The sequence below is a fragment of the Tyto alba genome, unplaced genomic scaffold, assembly GCF_018691265.1.
Source record: "Tyto alba isolate M040663 unplaced genomic scaffold, T.alba_DEE_v4.0 Super-Scaffold_19, whole genome shotgun sequence".
Taxonomy (NCBI): Eukaryota; Metazoa; Chordata; class Aves; order Strigiformes; family Tytonidae; genus Tyto; species Tyto alba.
In genome coordinates this window covers 10,073,740-10,096,222 of record NW_024881281.1, presented here as the reverse complement: position 1 = coordinate 10,096,222, position 22,483 = coordinate 10,073,740, and the positions used below count along the sequence as shown (strand labels likewise).

Sequence of the window (22,483 nt, the reverse complement as noted above, 5' to 3'; positions counted from 1 at the left end):
TGGGCACATTCCCTGCTCCAGCTGTGGGGGAGAAGCACACTTGGGGCCTTAGTGCTACCAAGACCTGAGGATGACTGAAGGTCCACGGTATATGACTTGCTGGATCTTATTTTGCAAGCTTATTTCTTCAATTTCTTTTGTGGTTTCTTTTAGGGCTTTACTTAACCTTCTCCATTTAACCTTAGGAGAGTTTTAATGAAGTCCATATGTCCTTGTCTTTCATTCCCCTGGGGTCTAAGCTGAAAGCCCAAAGTTTGTGATAGGAGAGTTTGGCACCGGGGTCAGCAAGAGTGGGGTCACTGCTAACTCATTTGCTTGGGTTGCGTTTGTTCCCTTTCAGATGTCAGTCACATATTTAAGGGCCTCCTTGTGCACTACGGAGAGTTTGGCTGATCAGGGGTGTGCTGGAGAGTGGGAGTGGGACAGGGAATTTCCAGCATCACCTGCAGTTTTCTTTCTCCCAGTGCAGCAAAGCATTGCTGGAGGTCTGGCTTCAGCTTGACGGGCTGATGCTGGAATAAAAGTGTTCTTTATTGCAGGTTGTATTGAGTTCAGTGCACAGCATGTCAGCCCTGGGAAGGCTGTGCATGCAGGGCTTTGTGGATGCTTCCTGTTTATAGATATGCTGTTTATATTGAACATACCCCAGGTGTCTGCACATTGCTGGGTTCTGCTCCAGCAAAGGGCACAGCAGCAGCTAGGAAACCTGAGTAATTTGCAAAGGCAGCTGCGTGGTCCCACAGGAGCTATTAGTGCCCTTGGTGGGACTCTCAATATTTGGACTAACTGTTTGTATCTAAACACATGGAGTTCTCATAGTGCCAGGTACTAAAACATCAGTGCCTCACTCTTTTTTTATTTTTTTTTTTTTCCTTTCCTTCTTTTTTTATTTTTGGATGAAAGGATGACTTTGGCATCTTTCTTCAAAGCAGCAGTTCACTGGTCTCCTTTTGATCCTTAAGCACTTACACCACTCCTGCCCTTTTGAGCTTATTTACACTAGTGCTGCCATGAAAAATACCCTTTGCTGTGACGGGACTGGGGTGAAGCGGGCGTTGTAAAGGGGATGAAGACATGGGGTCGGTTCTTTATGTTGTGTGCGAGACCTGCAGAAAATGGGCAGCAGATAGAGATTTCTGTGCAGATTGCTTTTCTGCCAAGGAAGATGTGTAAGTAAGGGGATCACTCGGGTTTTAACCTTCTCCTGGTGTAAACCTGCAACCTTAATCGTTGTCCCAGATGTTTCCTTTCTGTAAATGCCCTTTCCTGGTGTTTTGGCTGCCTTTTAGGATTTCTCCTCATACCAAAACCTCTTTTCCCTTGATTCACAGGCTCACCTTTACACAAGCAGGGTACCACCTCCACCGCCAGCGCTGAGAAGTCGGGTTCAAAGGTTGCCGAGGTGGGCGATGATTTCCTGGGAGACTTTGTGGTGGGCGAACGTGTCTGGGTAAATGGAGTGAAGCCAGGTGTGATCCAGTATCTTGGGGAGACGCAATTTGCTCCGGGCCAGTGGGCAGGGGTCGTTCTGGATGACCCGGTGGGTAAGAATGACGGCTCTGTCGGTGGAGTGCGTTACTTTGAGTGCCAGCCGCTGCAGGGGATTTTTACGCGACCATCCAAGCTGACGCGGCAACCGGTGGCCGAGGGCTCGGGGAGCGACGCCCCCTCCGTGGACTCCCTGACGGCTCAGAACTTGTCGCTGCACTCGGGGACGGCCACACCACCCCTCTCCACTCGCGTCATCCCCCTGCGGGAGAGCGTCCTGAACAGCGCCATGAAGACGGGCAACGAGTCTGGATCTAACCTCTCGGACAGTGGGTCTGTGAAAAAAGGGGAGAAGGACTTACGGCTTGGAGATCGTGTGCTGGTGAGTTGATCGCGGGGTCCCCCTAGAAAGGCAAAGGACAAGAATTCGTCCCCTCCCTAAGTGTTCCTGGCCAGGCTCAGGACAAGACAGGAGGAGGACAGAGTTGGTGGTGAGGTGTGGGACAGAGCGTGGTCTTGGAAGGGGGACGCCTGGACCAAGCAGGCTCTGAACTTCTGCATTCACTGTTATTTGGGATGCTGTGTCTTCTGGGAATGTCTCTCTATCAAAAAGAACGTATTTCAGAGTATTTCTTGTATTGGACAAGTCCTGAGCAGTAGAATGAGGTCAGAGAGAACAACTCAAACATGAGAGGGAAATAGAAGAAAAATCACCGATGATTATTTTCTAATCCAGTGATGCTCCCCATAATGGTGTGTATTGGGCCTTTTGAGGAATGTGCAACAGCTTGTTGCCTGTGGTTGTGCATACTCTGCAAGAATCTCTCCTTCCTGGTCGCTCCCCTCTTGGTGCTTCAGTTTTTATATGCTGGATATCACACTAACTCCTTTCCTATACAGAAAGGAGCTTGCAATTATTTTTATAAAAGGGTAAGACTTTAGGAGAGATCACTGTATCGATGGGTGGGTTCTCAGCATCTGATTTCTATTGTTGTTTTCATTATCTAGAATAGAGTACCTGATGACTTTAAGCCAAAATGCTACACTTGCACTAAGAATGGCTTACTGGAAGTTTGCCATCAAGCTTGTCACTCACTATCTGTGTCCCGGCAAAGGAGCAGTGCTTTCAGTGGAGGTAGACAAGGAAAAGAAGTATATCAAAACATGTCAAAACTGAGTTTAGTTTTGCAGTTCTGTAAAAGAGTTTAGTTTTGTTTAATGTGTATGATACACACTATGTTATCAAATATTGGAAAAGCCAAGTATTTGAGCACAGGTCTCTTGAGACTGTATTCCCAGTAACATCCTTGGACCTAAAAGATAAAGGTGACTCTGACCAATAGTGATGACAGGATGCAGAGGGTTAGTCTTTGTGCATCCTGGGCAATGTGGCTCCCATTTAAAGTTGGCTGTGGAGTGTTTCCTTTTGGGGACACCTGGTTCCAATACCAGTAGTGGTTGTAGGGAAGTGTAGACAGACTTGCCCATCTGGTTAATACCAGGGGTTTGGTAGAGCTTGGCTCCACAGCTGGTGTGAATCAGGAGGAGTGTGTGCAAGGGGGGGGGTCAGAGGCAGTCTCTAATCCGCTTTTGGTCTTGGACAGCGGGTTTTTCTGCTGGTGACAGCAGCAACCCTGGGCAGGCTGCGGCTCCAGCTGATGGAGTTGATTCCTTTGCTCCCTGCAGCCCCGTGGGGACCGTGGGCTGCTGGGCCATGTTAGAGCAGCCCTGGGTGGCTGTGACAGACCACACGGGTCTTCCGAGTCAAAACTTCATGTGGCACAAGCTGCTCTGAGGGTTTCAGGCTCTGTTGTGTCCAAATGTCAGACATCTCTGGCATTACAAATACGCTTTTGAAGCTAGCAATTCACTTGCACACCAAAACACTGTTGGGTTGTCCAATAGTTTTCATTTTATTTAAATAAAATTTAAAACAATTTTAAGTTTATAAACAAACTTTTCAGGGGGGGAAAAAGTGAAGATGGGTTCTGCTTTTGTGCCCACTGTGTATGACGCTTAGTAAATCCAGTGTGAACGTGTAGGCTTGTAGACCTAGCTGTAGAGGAGAGACGGTTTTACATTCTCAAATTTTCCCCAAAATGTGCCTGGCATGCTGTATCACAGCAGGAGCTGACAGCTTTGTCTGCCTTCTTCCTGACTTCACCAGAGTCTGCCTCCCTTCCCTCCCCATCCCTACTGTCAGCAAAGCTGCTGCTGTCCCTGCTGGTCGCCAGAGACGTTCTCTGTTTACTCATGCACTAATGCTTCATGTTGGTGTGTTAAAGCAGCCACACATGGGGCAAAATGGACCTGGGGAATCTGTCCTCCTTTTCTGTGTGCCCATTTTCTCCTTTACCTGTTGCAGGGAGTGGGGAGAGTGCTCAGGTGAGAACTTCCCATTTTAAGAGCAGCAGTCGTAGAAGGTAAACTGCAAAATATAAAATCTGTAGTAAGCTTGGCTCTCTTCTTTCTGATCCAGACAGGCAATGAAATAGCAGACTTAATTGTTTAACCCCTTTATTCTCCTTACTCTAAGCTCACTGAGGCAGGGTCTGTCCGCTTAATACTCTGCTTACCTCAGTAGGGCCATGCAGATTGAGATTTCAGCACACCCATGCAATATAAACTGTTAGCATCTCTCTCTCCTTGGCTTCTGTTGAATTGTTTTTGGGGGGCTTGGGGGTGGTGTTGGTTGGTTGGTTGTGAAGGTACATCCTTATATGCCCTCCCTCTCTGCCTGCTAATTTATCCACTCCAGATGTTAAAAGATAAAATTTGTGCTATGATTTGTTAGTGTAATAAACAGCTCCAAAAGAGTGACTCTGGAATGAGCTCAGCATCTCACTGGCTCTAGTAGGAATGCTCAGTTTACAGAAACATCAGGAATTGTTTGCAAGCAGTAGTAGAGGTCCAGGAAAAGAACAGATAATGACAACAAGAAGAAATAATTTGCTGTTGTGGTTCAGTAACATGTGCTTGGCTTGGCAGATAGCTTTTTTTTTTTTAGTAATGGAGATGTCAGCTAATCATGTTTGGTGTTTGAACACATAAACAATAATTCTGGGTTAACCTGAATTGCCTCGGATTCCGTGAGTAAGTCTTTCCTCTTGTCTTCTATGAGTTGGTATAGTTTTAGTTGTCTTACTAATTTGTCTGTGATTTTTGAAAGATTATCTTTTTATTTGAGAATGGCTTTTAAGCAGATGGGATCCACCAAAGGCTTTTCAAGTGAGGGAGGACATGTTGGTTTTTTGTTTTGTTTTCTTTTTTTTTTTGTAATTGCTCAGTGGATGAAGCACAAGGTTGCAGGGGTTCCTTCCAGGTCTGTAACACCAACAGTTGACTGCTCTGCATTCCGGTTGTTTCTTGCTAGTGGTATTTTTTTTTAACTTCATTAAAGTCCATTATAGCTTGAAGACATTTTTGCTTTTCAATTACTTTGTTCTGAGACCCTTTCTGACTGTAGCAGATGCAAAAAAATGACTTTCAGCTTTCCTTTAGAAGCTTTCCATTAGAAGAACCAGATAATATTTGCCTTTGGCACTTTCTAACTCAGACATTTTTCCCAGAGATACCAACATTGCATTAAATATATGAGAACCCCACCCTAATATTGTAGAACTCATCTCTTGAAGTCTGGCAAATGAATATGGAACAATTAACCTTTGCTTTAGTAAGAATCTTCCCAAAGTACAATAATAGCTGGAGTGCTGCTGTTAATGTGAGGCAAGCTTTTTGCCTTTCTCCAGGGAAAGAAGGGATGGAAACAGAGCAATGGAATAGTTGAGCATTTTCTGCTCGGGAGGAATCTCTGCTGTGTTTTTCACCTAAGAAAATATATTTTACATGCTTTGGGGGGAGGCTTTCTCAGCAGCTGAACTCATTTCACCCTAGATGTGATTGCTTTCTTAAGAAGGGTGGGAAGGAGGTTGCTGTTCTCTATATGTCAGTCTAAATAAGAAATAATTAAATAATTCCTCTCAATAGAGGAGGTATTTTGCCCTTCAGCCATCCTTCTGTCTTCTAACTGGAATTGCACTCTTCAGTACAGGAATGTAATGAAGAAGACTATTTAAGGGCCAGGTTCTATCCCAGTGGCCAACTGACTCTATTGCTGTGGAGTGTTGCCCCAGATACTCTGCGGATGGATTCTAGGTTTGTGATTTTGCTAGAACTCGTAGGGGGCTGATGCCAGAATAGCAGAAGTGGCCCTGGCAGGGAGATCCTGGTGGAGAAGCGCCTCGGCTGACGGACAGGCAGGACTGCTGCAGCGGGCTGGCTAGCCTCCTGGAAATAGATTCTGGCCTCCCCTGAGCATGTGATTTTAATCATTTTCTCATCTGCATGCTGCAAAGTGTTTTTGCCTGTGGTGTGTTGTAACCGCTGGCTCCTGGCAAATGACAGAAAATTCTCATGAATAAACTAATCGTGTCCTTTTCTTTAGCATCCCCCCTGCATGCCCCTGCCCCAACCCTGCTTTGCCAGCCTGAAGCTGCAGAAAGCCTTTAACCACCTGAGTGAAAAACCATTTCCATTCTAGTCTCCTCACCAGGGAGCTTCTCAGCCTGAGCCCTTCTCCTTGGGCAGAGACAACTTGCTCTGCTGCTGCCAGCTTGCTCTGAGCTATTTCAGTGCCCGAGACAGAAGCCTTGCTGCTGCGAAGGCTCGTGAGGTGTTAGGAAGGAAGGATTCGTGCCCTTCTTTTTTCCTGGTCAACCGTCAGAGCTCTCCAGCTTGCTGAGGTCTTAGAGGTGCAGCAGTACTCCCGTGTGGGCTTTACAGATGAACAATCACAAGACTTGTTTCCCTATTGCAAACCAGGCAGTAAAGAAAGAAGGATCCTATTGTGTAGTTCTACCAAGGTCGTATTTTCAGGGAAGGTGTTTTTATTTCATTGTCTGCTTTCAGCTCGGTCCCTAAGGAGACCAGCAATTGCCATGCCATGACTGGAGAGCACAGCAGTACAGCAGAGCCTGAGACCTTGCATAGGAATGATGGATCTCAGTCCCTGGGGAGGTTTGTGATGGGCAGTGGGCAGTGCAGCCTTCCAGTGGTTTGCAGGATTCGAGAGACAGGGAGAACATCCAGGCCTCCTAGTTCAAGCTCTTTCCTCACCATGTAAGATTGTTGCCCTTGTGTGGTGTGAAATAGGTGGCTGCTGTTGTCACAGGAGCAAGTGTTCCCTGTCACTGCAGGGAAACTAAGAGGAAATAAATAGCCCAAAGCAACTGCCCTGCCCTGCCGCCACATTAACCCTTTGAGACTGTGCGTGCACACGCCCTCCTAACCAGTCATTTGGGCTGGCGCATTGGCCAGGGCTTGTCTTCTGTGTGCAATATCTGTCATTAAATAGGAGTTGTAAGTGGCCTGTGGTGGAGCAAACTGTATTATTAATGTGGGTGGACTTTGTATCGGAGACAGCCTCAGGAGGGGATGCTGTAATTCTAGGCTTTCCTCTTACACCACATCCCTAGGACATTATTTTCTCACTGATGCCTGAAAGAGAAATGTGCACAAATGTCTTGCATCAGCAGTGCTGTCACTTGTCCCTGTGCAACACTGACTTGTGCTGTGGGGGATGGAAAGGCACAAAGATAAGTGGTTGAATTAAAAGAAACTATAAAAATTCCTGTAACTTCACCTAGGGAGGACTGTCCTGTAATTCCTGTCTGTCTCTCTTCTCCCCTCACCCTAAAAGCCAGTTCTAGCCTTCACAGATGACATAGCGAGTATCTGGTCAGATGAAACTGTTGATGGTCAGATGCCACCTGAAGTAAGTTGTATTTATGGACAGACCTGACCACAAGCCAGATCTCCACCTTACTGCTAGCTTGCTGAATGGTGCTCCTGGCTGTCAGCTGGGACACAGCCCCAATAAGTGATAGTGTGCATTTTCCATAGGTATGTGCACTTACCCCTTGTACTTACAGATTGTCAGTTCATGTGGTCTGTAATGGCTGGATCCACACCCCCATGCTGCGGCAAAGAGCACCCTCTGTAAATCAAGTCTTGTACAATAATCTTCTGCCGTCAGTGCTTGGAAGAGCTAAATTACATGTGGTGGGAAAACACAGCTTCTACCTCTCTCAGCTTCCATGGAAATAGGCTCCTTGTCTGGGTGGATGAGTGTAGGGGGGCAAAAAAAAAAAAAAACAGAACAACTTTTTTTCCCAATGGAAAGGATGTCTGCTTCTGTTTACACGCTGGATACAGCCTGCAGCTACAGCTCAAACTGGAGCACGCTGCACTTGTCCAATAGAGAGAGCTACAATTTCTTGTTAGTGTCATCCAATAACAGTCTAGAGTACACTGCACATTAAAAGTAGCTGAAGGTCCTCAGTAAAGAGTCGGGTGTCTGCCCCTTCCCCATGGTCCCCCTCCTTTCCCTTCCCACCATAGGAGAGGCTCACGGCTCCGCCAGGACCCTGCAGAGGAGCCATGTCACAGCGCTGTGCTTGGGCACTTGTCGTTCTCTCCTCGACCCTCTGGTCAGCAGCACTGTCTTGTGGAAATGCTTTGGAAAGCAACTCAGAAAATAATTCTGATTTAGGTGGGTAAATCAGAATTTTAAACAGACAGCACAGCATCACCTCGGTGGTTTCTGCGTGGGGTTACGCTCAAGCAGGCTTCTGTGGCCATTGCTGACCCCTGGACCATGAATGACATGGTGGGGAACAGTCCCTGTTGGCCTGAATGACACTTAAAAATTTATTTTTCTTTTCTCCCTGAGCAGTATTGAAGTATATTGCAAGCAGTGCATTGCCCACAGACCCTGGGTTGAGGACAGCTGCTAAGAGGTTCCTGCTGAGGGCAAGAAACTGCTGTGGGGCAAGCAGGGAGGACATAAGGGAAAAAGAGCAAATGCAGGCTGGAGGGAGTCTGACTTGCAGCAGCCAGATTGAGATACAGCCTGTTGCTAATTTAGTAAATTGTTTAAATGATATGTTAGCAGCTCTGATGAAGACAGTGTCTGGAAGGATTAGCATCATTGTCTTTTCAGCCCTGGGACACTGGTCTGGATCCAATTTTGTCATTTTGATGAGAAAAGCATAGTAAAACATGATGTCAGTGATACTAGAGTTAGCAGGGAAGGTGTGTGGATGTCCTTCCATGAGTGCACATTGCTTTTGTGACTCACTAGTTACATACAGACCTGTTAAATATTCCTGCTTCATTTTGTTGTGAAGGTTAAGTCTAAGACTGTCTCTTGAGACTGTTGGAGATCTTTCGTTGAGGAAAGACCACGTCAGGAAGAGTTCTTAGTCAAAGGCATGAAAAAGTCATTGGAACAAAGGCAAAGAACTTCAGTTTGGAGCTGAACTTTCCAAGAGATCAGAGGCATGTGGTGCTCAGGCTGCTTGAATCCAGATGAAGAGGGTGGACCACCATGAGCTTGTTTAAAGTTAATTATAAGTGTTTTTACCTGAAGCAGAGGAACTTGGAATGTTGATGCTGGTCAAAATACCCTCCAGAACAAAACAATCCTATATCACTATGTCAATATTGTTTCTGTTTTCCGGAGCTTCAAGAGTGAGCTATTTTTAGCTGCTTTTTGGTGTTGTGTTTTTGTTTCATGGTTTGTTGTGTTTTTTTTTTGTTTGTTTGTTTGTTTGTTTTGTTTTGTTTTCAAAACTAAATATAACTAAAAACAATAACACTTTACATTTTAAAAACCCATTCTCTTAGACATAATCTGAGTAATAGTTTTGGTAAGGTAACTATTAAAGACTTCTTAGAAAAACTTTGGGAGTTCATTTTTGAACAAAACTTGCCAACTACAAAAGCCATGGCACGTCTGAGCCGGGGTGCAGCTGAGCTCGCTGGCAGCCTTGTTAACTCTGTGCTGTCTCATGCTTTAGCAAAGAGATGGGTTGCCCTGTCCAGTTTGCCTTTGCTTAACTCTGGACCCTCGGCAAGTTGAAGGTGTGATTGTGGCTCCGATGAACGTGCCAGGCGGAGATGCAGACAGGATTTCCATAGAGAAACTCGTGACACAGGGTGGCACTGATGCTAGTGGCAGGCTGAGCTGTTTGTGGGATGGAGATCCTCTGGTCTCTAGCATGATGGTGGCAGCCGTGTCAGGGCAGTAGAAGCCAGCCGTGCTTGGCTGTCGCTCCTGCCTGGGTTGTGGAGCATGATATCAAAGCCAGACACGGGCAGGAGGGGCGGCTGTGTGCTACCGTGAGTTATGCCATGCAATTGCTACCCACCCTGCCTTTCACAAGCTGCCTTTTGTCCTCCTTCCAAGGCAATACCTCTAATTTATTGAAGAGTCTGATAGAAACAAACACTTCTGTTTTGGTGAGACTATTTTGTGCACTGATACGACCTGCCAGCTGGCTTCTTCCAAAATGCATTATTTATTTTAGCAGCATTAGCAGATTATCAGGGCTGAATAAATCTGCATGTCTGAGTCGGATGAATTTTCTAGGCTCTCCATCCATAAGAGTTTCTGTATGCCTGCCAAAAGATGGGAAGCTCAACGAGAGGGTCAAGCGCTGGCATGTGAGTGTGACAGCCCGATACTGGCTTCTGACTGCACTGCCAGCCCCGCCGGGAGTGGGGAGCCCTGGCTGTCGGAGGGCAGATGTGTCCCTTCGGGCCTGGAGGAGAAGATAATGCTGTATGGCGAGGGTATATTTTATAGAAAAGGTGGCAGAACAATTGATGCTTGAAAGAAAATCAAGTACCTTGCTATGGAAGCAGAGAATCACGTTGCTGTCTGGGGGAATGTTAGACCTGATCTGCGCTTAGCATCTTCACTGATGTATGGCTTTTGGGTAGGAACATGACCTGTTCTCTTACTATGCAGTTTTGGTATTGGCATAATTAGATAATGTGTGTATTAAGTCAGTAGGGCTAGATATTTTCTTTCCTGTCTGGAAACAGCTTTCTCAAAATAAGTAATATCTATGGGGATGTAACTGAGCGGTCCTGTTTATGTGGATGGAGGAGTATGGCCCTCTAGCAGATGCCCCAGAATAGTGTGGCAAGTTATGCTGATGGAGAGAGCTCATCAGGTTTTTAAGGTGTTTACATAAGGCTCTGTGGGGTAGGAACCATGTGGCTTGGTAAATAAAATGTGGCTCAATAGCTATAATTAAAACTCAATAAAAATAAAATTGAGGGAGCTTACCAGCAATGGTAAGTTCCTATAAATGACATTAAGATGAATTATACCTATACTGAGTTCAACTTGCAGCCAAAGAAATGTATTAGAATGGCATTAAATCATTGCATTAATATTAAAAAGTTAAATCTGTATAAACTCAAATAAATCAAAAAGGGGACTGCTGTTTGACTGTGAGTGATAGGTAAAGAATTTTACTGCAACCGCTCAAATCTGTAACTGGCCGTGTACCTAATACTGAAATTGAATCATCTTTTTACTCCTGGACACAGTGTAGGACCACAAACCTTTCTTGTGATACTTTCCCTGCTGGCAAGTATTTTTTCTCCTTCCTATAGCAAAGCGAACAACATCAACAAAGCTTTTTCCATAAGCAGCACTTTGAATCCCTAGTGAGGGAAATCACAGAAGACTAACTGAAGCTGCGTGCTGCCACGCAGCCTCGCAGGACTTGAGGTAGGACCCAGTCTTCAGAGCTGTGTTCTCTAGTCTGTTCAGGTACAGTTATTTTTAGGCTGGGAAAACTTTCTCCTTTGCATAAGCAATTTTCAGAATTTTTAGGGAGTCAGAATTGGTAAATCTGTAACAACTCTACCCTGGAGTATGCAAAACTGGAGATTTCTGCATTTGATTATCACTGTTTTCCATAGAGTAATAGTACTCTGATACCAGTTTAGGTAAAATTTAATATTAAGAAAATTAATAACTGCAAGTCTTTCAAGATAAAGCTGCAAATTTATTTCCAAACTTATTTTTTAAGCTTTCTTCCTTGAACCTAGTCTTTAGCAGAGATAGGCTAAAAAAGGCTTAAATCATATGCTGATTAAGTACAAGCCTTTAGAACCACCCTCCTACTTTTTCCATCTTTCTTTTCTCAGCACCAGTATCTAAGTAGGAGCTTCTAGTGCAGAGGCAGCTGCTGCTCAGTGAAATGTGCTCTCGTAGCTGTAAGGAAAACACAACTTCATACATTCCTGACTTATGTGCTCCTAAAGTCTACTCAGCACACTGAAAGCTTTAAGTGTACATATGGGAGCAAAAGGTGTGATTTATTCTTATTTCTCCCTGGAGGGGAAAAAGTCTGTGCTAGTGGAAGCCTAGCAGTGAGATGAGACCCTTTCCCGTGTAGCACGCTAGCGCTGTGAATTGATGTAGGATGTGTAGGTAAAAGCAGAGGGTTTTTTCCTGTACAAAACGCCTCTATTTTGAGAGGTTTGCTGGGAGGGCTGTTTGCTATGTCCTAACAAACCCTGCGTGGGGACAAACTGAAGAGTGATGAGTGCCTCTTCCTGGCTCGGTTTGTCCTGTTGTCCTGTCCCAGTATCACTCAGAACTGCTGGCTGAAAGAGCACAGGACTGGAACTCCACTAGTGCAGATCTTGGTTCTTTCCAGAAGGCAGGTATGAGCTCCGCTTGGAGGGCTTAAACTCCTTCATGGCCTCACAAGTAACTTTATGCAATTCGTTAGTGCCTTGAAATATGTTTTCATTATATTTGTTCTGACATCTTCCAGGCTGGCAGGTCCAAAAGTGGGAGCTTGTCAACTTGCTTGTAGTTACTGGAGAGACATCTTTAGTGCTAGGAGAACTTGATAAGAAAACTATCTATTCTGGTTTGATTAGATCTGAAACAGAAAATACTGATGTCTTTGTCTTTTTTTTTTTTTTTTTTTTTTTTTTCCTACCCTCTTCTCTCCATAACTGTCCCAGCCTTGTGGCAGTGCCAGTGCTGCTGTCTCTAACCCTCAGCATCTTATCTCCAACAGGTTGGTGGGACAAAGACCGGTGTTGTACGCTACGTGGGAGAGACGGACTTTGCCAAAGGAGAGTGGTGTGGTGTGGAGCTGGATGAACCCCTGGGGAAGAACGACGGGGCAGTTGCTGGTACAAGGTACTGTGAGCTCCCAAACCCAGCCCGGGGCACACAGGGTCCTACACGCCACTGCGGGCGGCTGGGGCCAAATGCCACTTGGACCTGGGAGGAAGAATTGGGGCTGTGTTTGGTGGGACACTGTAGGCTGGGAGGAGGAGTCCAGTTTTGAGTCTTTTGGGCTTTGGGCTAGCTTTGCAGGGAGATCAATAGGAACCTCATCACTGGAGCATTTTAAAGTAGGATCAGATCATGTCTGTGAAGTAACCCAAGTGACTTCAGGAAACAGGAGAGAAAAGATAACTTATAGTGGTATTTAGTTTTTTGCTAGAAATTGATTCTGTGATTGTATTAACTCTGCTTTCTACCACACATGACCTTCATGAACTTTTGTCTTGCTCTGTATCTATAATCCACCCTGTCAGAACTATAGAAGATAAAGTTTTGACTCTCTTTTTTCCTCAGTTTGATGTTACTTGTTCTGTTCATTCTGCAAACAAATTTCCGGAGATCTGAAAGAATAATTGGTAGTAGTTGTATGTCCTTATTCTAATTCTGTAGTGTGACAGCTGTCTGCTGATTGATCTTACCACCTCTGACTCCATAGACACCTCCACTATTTTCTTTTCAAAAAAAAGCCCTTGATAATATCTCTGAAACTACGCAGGGACATCTCGCAGGCTTGCCGGGAAGCTGTTTCTGTTCATATGGAAGTTAAGTAAGGGAATGACCCCCAGCCTCAGATCTTGAGCTTGGAGTTGTTAAAATCTGAGTTATACAGCAGCACTTTGACCCTGCTTCAAATACAGGTAGAACTGATTCCTTGTCCTTCACAAGTTCCTTTTAGTGGGAAATACTGTTGATTTCTTGGAGCTTCTTAAGAGAATCTTGCATTAGAGGTGAGATTTAACTCTGAAACTGTGGATCTGAGAGTTCCTCCCTTGTTAGATCTCAGGTTCTGTAATAAAGGTTTCTTGTGTTGGCTCAGCCTTGTTTTGTCCAGCAGCCATGTGTTTTCATTTAAAATAAGAGAAACACTACCTTGTTCAATGTCAAGACAAGAAAGCAGTAAATGATTGGCAGCAGATGGCTGAGTTCCAGCCTATTCTCAAAAGAAAAGAACCAGGATGATAGAGAATAAGTCATGGAGTGAATCCAAGTCCATGGGGGTTTTTTTTATCATTCACTGCAAATTATCTCTAAGCTTAATCTTCAGGGTGCTCAGAAATGATTTATTTTCTCTCTGCCTGTGGAAGGGCTGCAGGGCAGATGTAAGGGTGCTCTCTTTGCCTCTTGTCCTCATGCCTCTGTTTATGTGTTGTGAAAATCCAACTTTTGGAAGTCATCTGTCTTCTGAAACCACTACATCTGGGCTGAGGTTGTTATGGCATGTGCCCTGGTCTGTAAGGCTTTTCCTTTGTTTTCACACTGTATCAAGAGCAGGAAAAACTGAGCTCCACAGCATGGACCAGGGAGCAGGAATGAATTAAGAGGCCTGGATTAAACAGGTGAGATTGAGGGAGGTCTGTGAGGTATCCCTGCCCCTTGCATCCAGGCTGATTTTACAGATCTTGTAGCAGTAATGGATCCTAGCCAATACAGCAGTGGTACATGTGGGCTCTCCAGCTGAAGGGTGCTCTGTCCACCAAGGACCTGGCTGCAGGTTTGTAGCATTGTCCCCATTTGTCCTCTGAGCTTTCATCCAACCTCCTGATTTTCTTATAGCAGGTGCCAATTTCGATGGCCATGTTTTGGAGGAGAAGCCAACATAGTAAACCACCTCCCTTGGTGCGTGCAGGCACCCCTCAGACAGTCTTCCCCAAGTTTGCCATGGCCACGCAGGGTATCTGATAATGCCCAGAGCTTGTCCCTGCCAGAATCAGTCTGGGCAGACTGTCCAGGATGCTGGAGTCTCTCTGCTTTGGTGGTGGTTGCCATCTAGTGAGCATCCTTGGCCTGGCTGCCCGAGACCAGCGCTTGCTGCCGCAGCAGCAGTCTGCTACAGAAGGATTGTTGAGTCCAGTGAGCTGACTCTGAGACACTGGAGGCCGGTGCAAGAGGGAGAAGCAACGTTTGGGCAAGTGAGCGATCAAAGGACATTGTCACTGTCTTTGCTGCCGTGGGCAACGCCAGTTGAATTGGTGGTGAATCGGCTGAAATTTGTGGAGGGTCGCTCTGATTTTCCTGTGGGTCGAGGAAGGGGCTCCAGGTCTGGATGTGCATCCAAGGGCGGGTTGAAGGGCCAGGGTTTCCCGAGCAGCTCGTGGCTTTCTGGTGGAGGCTGCCTGCCTGCAGGCTGCAGTTCAGCAGCAGAGCCCGAGAGGACAGGATATCTCTGCGGTGAGCCCCTCTGTGTACATCAGAGGGGTGCTGCTGTGAGACACTGAGGCTTTGCTGCATCTGCTTTCCTGTCTGCACAGGAGACTAGAGAGGTCCTGGTGTGGTTTTTTTGGTTTTTTACCCCCAAAGCCAAGTAAGTTTCACGTACTCATATCTAGTATATTAACATTTACCTGCTTATTTTACAGTTATTCCTTCTCTACCTCTGCTTTGTATGAGTCTTTGCCTACCAAACTGCTCATGCATTTGCTTTCTCAGTCTGAAACATGTCAGCTTTGGATGCTGAAGATTATTTTTTTTATTTATTTCAAAATTTCCCGTGCTGTTTTCCACCTGCAGTTTGCATTGCCATCACAACACCACTTTTCTTCCCCGTCTCTTTTCTGTAATGTGAGTGTAGTGCTCCTTAGCACTCAGTGAGAGCAGCTCTTGGTTTTCAAGCAGACTTTTTTTTTTTTTTTTTTCTGCCAAGTGTTCTGGACCTAATTCCTGCTTCTGAACTATAAAAGTTAATTGCAACCACTTCCAGTCTGGCCTAGAAGCAAATGAGCAGACATGGTGATGCAAGTTTGGACTTGCTAAGAGCTGTCAGGGGGCTTTTTGCTGGACTTAGCCTTTGGTGGTGTTGTACAGCCACAAGTACCAGCCCACACTTAGACCAGATAGGCCTAGGGAAGGAAGGGGCTGTGCCTACTGCAGTTTGGGAACGTGATGCTGAGCTGGGCTTTGGCTGGTTTGCAAGAGGTCAGACTGATTTTCTTCCTTGGGTCCCAGTCCTGCAGCGAGGGCAGCCTGCGGTATGGCTGGATTTCCAAACCCAAGGGCCTGTGTTGGCAGCGAGCAGAGAGGGCTAAGTGGTTTTGGGTTGTAGAGGGTTTTTAAAGGATTGTTATAGAAAAAAATCTGGGCTTGAGCAGATGTTTGAAAATGAATCCATTTCTCATCTGGCTGGAGATCAGGCTGTTCTCTGGCCTCCCAAGCACACAGAGGTCTGCTTGTGACACAGCTGTGTGGCTGCCAGTGTTTGAGAGGGAATTGGGGAAACAGCTGCTCACATCTGGAGAGAGAGGATTTGTGCTAGCAAAGCTGAATTTGTGTCATTTATTCCTTAGGACCTGTTCTTTATGCTAACATAGGACAGACTATTATATGGCCTGGTATTTAGTCCTAGGCTTGCTACGAAGTCTGTGAGAAAGAACTCTTAAAGGAAACAATTTTCTGTGTTGGCTACTCCCTTGAAACAAGGGGATGCAGCGCTTGGAGGGGATCTAATTTTACTTGCTGCAGTGCAGTTGGCCAGCAACAGATAAACTCTGGCTTGAGCCGGTCGGCCCGAGCTCTGAAGGGGTTTCCAAGGTTTGACACTGTTTGGCTCATTTGTATTCTGAAAGAGGGCTCCAGAGAGACCTAATCATCGGGCTCACTGCAGTTGTGGAGAGAGCTTGCACTGTAATTATCTGATCCTCCCTTCTTTATGCTTGCTTCTTTCTAAGTTTGTTTGCATGGGAACCAGTTTCTCTTTCTCTGCCACTCAGAGGAGATGGCACATACTGGAGTTTGCTGTAATGGTATTTTTAGCTTCAAAGTTAAGAGCTGCCATTTTCCCCTTCTGTTTTGGGAGGAAAGATTTTTACTCTTTAGAACATTTATACAGAGCTGTGTGATTCGGATCTTTTTATTGGACACACTTTACTATGTGACTTTCTTGCAAAGTAGAGTAGAGAACACACGCAGGTTTTGGGAAGGTTGGTTTGTTGGGAAGGCTGGTTTGTAAGGAAGGAGCATGTGTGCTCACGCTGTGTTTATATACTGGGATCTTTGTGCAATCCAGGCTACCAGATGGGTCTTTCCTGGCATCTCATCAGAATGTGCAGCAATTAGTTTGTGGGAATTGTCTCAGGTTTCCCTGCTTAGGCACCACAAGTGAAAACATGGAGATTGCCACTACTCTAAGTGACAGGAAAAGAGAATAATCCAACCACTTGCACACAGGAAACAATGTCACAGCAAAGCACCAAGAGATGAGCTGAGGGCTGGGGTTGCACGTTGCTTAGCAATGTCATTCTGCAGGGCTTGGGTGAGATGGATGCTCTACCACTTCTGACTTGATGCATCTCCTGTATTACAGGTATTTCCAGTGCCCTCCCAAGTTTGGACTCTTTGCTCCCATCCACAAGGTGATCCGAATTGGGTTCCCATCCACTAGCCCTGCCAAGGCAAAGAAGAGCAAACGAATGGCCATGGGAGTGTCTGCCTTAACCCACAGTCCCAGCAGCTCCTCCATCAGCTCCGTCAGCTCCGTGGCATCGTCTGTTGGGGGCAGGCCCAGCCGCAGCGGGCTGGTAAGTGGCTCTTTCTACAGGCTGTGCAGCCTCGGTCCACTTCTGTGACCTGAGTCCACAACGTGGGAGGGTTGGGGGTCTTGTTTCAGCAGCTGCACTGGGGCAGCTGCTCCTTCACTGTCTGTGGGATGAGGGGAGTGGAGTGTGGGATACTGATACCCACCTTACAAATAGGACTCTATCCATGGGCACAAGGGTCGTAACAGACATGGAGCAATTGAGACCATTAAAGAGCCTGAACTGCAATTTGCCATGGGAGGAATCTCAGCTCCACTGTCAAGAGCGGATTTTATATAGGAACCCTGCAGAAAAATGCCACTGTTGCTTGTCCCACATGGTTGTGTAGCAGTGTGCTGCTGTATTGAACATCTACGCAGAAGCTCCTACAACAATGGAGTTTTACTGTGCAGGGGTGACACTGTCATGGATCACATGCCTTGTGCTTTGGCAGGTACTCAAGAGCAGCAATATTATTAAAAGCTCTGACTCTGGCGTAGTGTGTGCTGCATAGCACCTGCAATCATCTTGGCTGGGGATGAGGGTGCAGTATCCATTACTGGGAGTGATCCAAGTACCCCATACCAGTCTCCAGTTGAGATCAGTCCTCCCTGCTGAGCTCACCGTTTGGGACTGCACCAGTGCAGGTCATCAATAAAATATATTTAAGAAGGCAGATGATACAATACATGATAATCTTTCCTGACCCAGTTTGCACCCCACGTCCTGTCCTTTGGGAAATGGTCCTTTCATTGCAGTGTGGAAGAGCTATTGAGCATCTGAGCAACGTCCAGATATTTTGCAGACTTGTTAACCCCACCTGTAGGGTCCAGAGCTGAAACTGCAGCTCTATACAGCCTAATAAATGATCCATAGATGAGCTGCATTCTGGATTTAACAGAGCACTTAAAGCTATTCTAGACTGAGAAGGACATAGCTTTAACCCTGTCTCTTTTTAACTCATTTTTTTCCAGCTGACAGAGACCTCATCTCGATATGCCCGAAAAATCTCTGGCACCACGGCTCTCCAGGAGGCACTGAAGGAGAAGCAGCAGCACATCGAACAGCTACTGGCAGAGCGTGACCTGGAGCGGGCTGAGGTTGCCAAAGCCACCAGCCACATCTGTGAGGTGGAGAAAGAGATTGCCATCATGAAGGCCCAACACGAGCAGGTAGGAAGTGGTGTGGCTTTATCACTAGCACTCAACTATCTGGCATCCTCTGAAAGGTTCAGATCATAACATTACCCCTGTATAGCTTCCTGATGTGAAACCTGGGCTCTGAATTTCTGCCTTTTATGTGGAGACAGCTTCCTGCATGGTGGGTTAAGCTGAGGTTCTTTCTCCACTCCTGCCAGTGGCACATGTGCTCTTTTTGCCCCAAGCTAGGAGCAGAAAAAGGGCTATGCCAGAAAAAAAGACAGTAAACAGCTTGTCTGGTGGATCAAAACATTTGGATGCTGAAGTGCAAGTGGAGGGCAAACTTGTTCCCCCTAGCCACCCAATCTGGCCTTGGGTGTGACTGTGTTGCAGTGGTTTTTTGATACTATCAGACACCACTGAGAACATCAGCTCAGTTCATATGTCGCTGCTTTCCTGTCAGAGAGGATGTTTTTATCATGTTAATAAAGTCAAGAGATCTGTAAGGAAAAACAGACTGATCATATTCATATTAGCTTTTTTTTTTAACAAGCATTTGTGCAAATGATATTTTATGCACTTGAATGCTTAAAAAGAGGAGTTGTGTTTGTGCTATTCATCAATATGTGGCTCTTCAATGACTGCCGTTGCCCTAAATTCCTTGCTCATGTTTCTAAACCCCAGTCAGCTACTAGGGAGGAGGGATAGCACTGTATATCTTGGTGTGGTGGGCCACACCAGCCTGTCAGAAATGGAGGAGAAATTGGCAAATCAAGTGCAAGTTGACACCTTCTTTGTGTATAGTATTTTCCAGTAATTACCAGTAACAAAGGAATTAACACAAGTCTGAAATGTTTCTGTTGCTTCAGGACTGGGTGGAATTGCACCTGGTAACCTCAGACCAGATTTTCAAAACTGTTCAGGCTTCAAGTTCTTAACTCTTAATTGGAGCTCTGTTCTCCAAAGGGATCAAGTCAGAGAGGCACTGAAGCATGGATCACATTTACAGCTGCTGGAGATGGAGCAATTTTTTTTCTTTTTGACACCTACATACTGGGCCCTTTGGAAGAATCTACCTTTTTACCATAGCATCCTCAGAAACAGATCATCAAAACCTTCTGATCCTATTTAAATAACTCTGTACTTCAAACATTGTTAGTTTTTGTGGCTTAGGCTCTTTCTTTTTGCTGTAGTATGTCACAGAGGCAGAAGGAAATCTCCAGCGAGCACGAGCCCTGGTGGATGGGATGCAGAAAGAGAAGATTGAGCTGTTGAACCAGCTGGAAGAGGAGAAGAGGTAAAGCAGGAGTGGATGGGTGTGGAGGAGGTGAAGTCACTGGGGAGGTGAGGCTCTTACACAAGAACATCATTCATTGAATCTAAGGAGAAGAACCGTGGCTGGGAGAGTCATCTTTGGACGTCTTCCAGTAGTTCGAATGCTGTGTTTCACCCTCCTGGCCACTGTGGTCTGCCTTCATATAGGGAAGGGGTGTGCTGCTTCAGGTAATGGGACATTTAGAACAAACATCTGATAAGATTCTTGTCTAGGGTTGGGCAACAGGTACCATGATGGGTCCCATTTGCTGACAAACTGCTACTAATCACAACTAGACAGTGAAGTATTTCCATTTTGTATGTTCCTGTGTCTTATGGCTCTTAGAGGAGACTCAGTGCTATTTATCATTTGGTGGGGTTGCAGTGAGATAATTTTTGTGATGTGAACAGTGTCAGGTTTTTTGAATATGCTCAGCTGAACCTGCCCTGCTGTTGCAATGCAACTGAAAGGCAGAAGACAAACAGCCAGCCAGGGCAGCTCATGCTTGGGATAGAGGCAGCTGTTTTGTTGCCAAAAAGAGTTTCATGATTTGACATGATGCCTGCCAAAAGCATATAACACTTTTTAAGAAAAAAAGACACCATCGGCTTCGGTTCCTGATTAGAACTCTAAGTGCTGGCACTTCTGTGATGACCCTGATAAATATTTGACAGGCTGCTTGCATGTCCAAGAGCATTTAACCGTGGCAAATATTGCATTGACAATACAATGGTGGCCAACAGTTGATCTACCACTGCCAGTAGAAGGCCAAATAGTCTTCATCTCCTGCTGGGCAGTGAAGTTACTGAGACTTTTCAGGCATCTTCTGTGTCGTTTGGTTCCCAACACAAAGCAGGGAGAAGCAGCATTTATTTATTTGTCTGAAGGAACGAAGGGCTCCAATAATATCAGTTACTCTGAGATTTGATACCCTGACCAAACTCAGCCGTGTCACTGTGTAAAATGGAATTACTCAGTAAAGGTGGGATTAAGTCATGGCAAGCATGTGAACAGTGAAAACACCTTACCTTCAGATGTCCTTGGTTGAGGAAACAGTATAAAATAACAGTACTGGATAATAAACAAAACTGCACGTGCTGGGCCATCCCAGACCCCCAACCTTTCTGTACAGCCTGGCTTTGCTAAAGACCACTTCTTTCCCCTCTATTTCTTATGTGCTCATCTTAAGGACATTCCTTCTGAGAAAGGGAAGTCTAACTGGAAAGTACTGCCTTACTCTAGTGTGATTCATCATTTCCCCACATCCCAGAGGCCCCATCCATGGATATATGATGTTGCATACATTTCTTCTCTGGATAAGAATGAAGATCTGCTTGTCATTCTTGGAGTTGTTCCATATATATAACTGAACTCTTCAGTGGGAATAGAAAGACATTTCTGCGTATTAAGTAACTGAAAATGGTGTTGATTTCAATTGACTGATGCCCCTCCTGAGGATGAATTGTTCTTTCGTGCACAAGTCACCCTGTTCTGGTAGGCAGCTCACTTTCCCAGCTTCAGGAGGCCCTTTAACCCAAGACAGCTGAGCTCTTTCCTAAATCTCGACAGATGCTTCCTCTAATTAGAGGACGTTTAGACAAGGAAGCTTGTTTATGAAGTTAGATATGTACACTCACAGCTGTTTTTATCTGTAACAGAATCAGGGTCCATACATCTGGCTACCAGCTCAACATCCTAATTTTTGCCTTTTTTTTAAATCAGTAAAGAGAACAAAGGGGACTGAGTTTAGCAGAAAATCAAATTATTTTGTATCATTACTGGATTTTCTCTTCAGACTTTGCAAGAGTCCTAAGCATGTCTGCATCTGTGCATGTGGTTTTATGTGCACTGATGTGCATTTATACGTGGCTGGCCTGTGAATTGCTGGTGAAGGCTTTTCTGCCAGGGTCACTCGCCATTTCCACATTGTGGGAACATTAAGCATTGCCCACTCTCTGCCAACGAGGCAGAAGCTCCAAATTCCTTGGAATATTTTGTATGGACCCTGTGCATCTGGCACAGGAATTGCCCAGTGCTCAGCTGCCGGATAACTAGGTCTGAGTAATCCAGTGAAACCTGGTTGCGGTTTTCAGGATGCCAGTATCAGTGAACAGTAGTTGTGCTTGCTGAGAGGTGGTGCAGCAGAAACAGCATGTTTGTCAGCATGGACCTTGCAGGAAGGCAAATGTTTGCTGTGTGGAAAGCTTGCTCATTGACTGTTTTGCTCCATGTGTCTTGCTGTTTATCTTCTGCTGAGCTGTTTGTATGCAAACGTTGTCTGTATCCCTCTCCCCCCAGCAGGGCAGGCCCATGTGCAATGGCTGCTTTGAAATGGGATGCTGATCTGGATGTTACTGATTGCTATTTGTATCTTTTCCCCTCCCCAGGAAAGTGGAGGACTTGCAGTTCCGTGTGGAGGAAGAATCCATCACGAAAGGGGATCTGGAGGTAATTCCTAACACCCTTACCAGAATGTGGGGTTAAAACCTGAAATTGCATGTGGGGCCTCACTTGAACAATTTCTGCCACCTTTTGCTCAACCCTAAACAATATTTCATCTTTATTGATGGCTTTGGACCTGCTGCGAACACAATGTTAAAAACTGTGAAGACTGTTCTTTGGTGTGTTGCCCAATGACTAATAATGCTAGGAGCTGCCTAGAGTTAATCACATGCAGCCAGCCTGGCTTTAAATGTTGCCATGAGTTGCCAAGCCATGTTAAAATCTGACTGTATCTGAATGCATTTCAACGTATGTTTTTCCACTGCAGAACTGAACTGACTGCTCAGTCACTGTCCCTGCAGTGTCCTGCTATTAGCAGGTAATGGGCATGCACAATCTCCCTGTCAGATGCTGTCCCGTT

General features: G+C 45.6%; 1 protein-coding gene across 4 annotated transcripts in view; it reads left to right on the top strand.

Annotated features, from left to right (window-relative positions):
- Nucleotides 1-22,483, top strand: part of CLIP2 (CAP-Gly domain containing linker protein 2) — a 104,330-nt gene that overhangs the window by 60,483 nt on the left and 21,364 nt on the right. For all 4 annotated transcript variants that reach the window (XM_032993687.2, XM_032993686.2, XM_032993689.2 and 1 more), the window contains 6 exons: nucleotides 1,332-1,870; nucleotides 12,384-12,508; nucleotides 16,956-17,169; nucleotides 18,141-18,338; nucleotides 19,499-19,602; nucleotides 22,008-22,068. In XM_032993687.2, coding sequence (XP_032849578.1) covers nucleotides 1,332-1,870; nucleotides 12,384-12,508; nucleotides 16,956-17,169; nucleotides 18,141-18,338; nucleotides 19,499-19,602; nucleotides 22,008-22,068 — 1,241 coding nt within the window. The remainder of the gene's footprint in view (nucleotides 1-1,331; nucleotides 1,871-12,383; nucleotides 12,509-16,955; nucleotides 17,170-18,140; nucleotides 18,339-19,498; nucleotides 19,603-22,007; nucleotides 22,069-22,483) is intronic.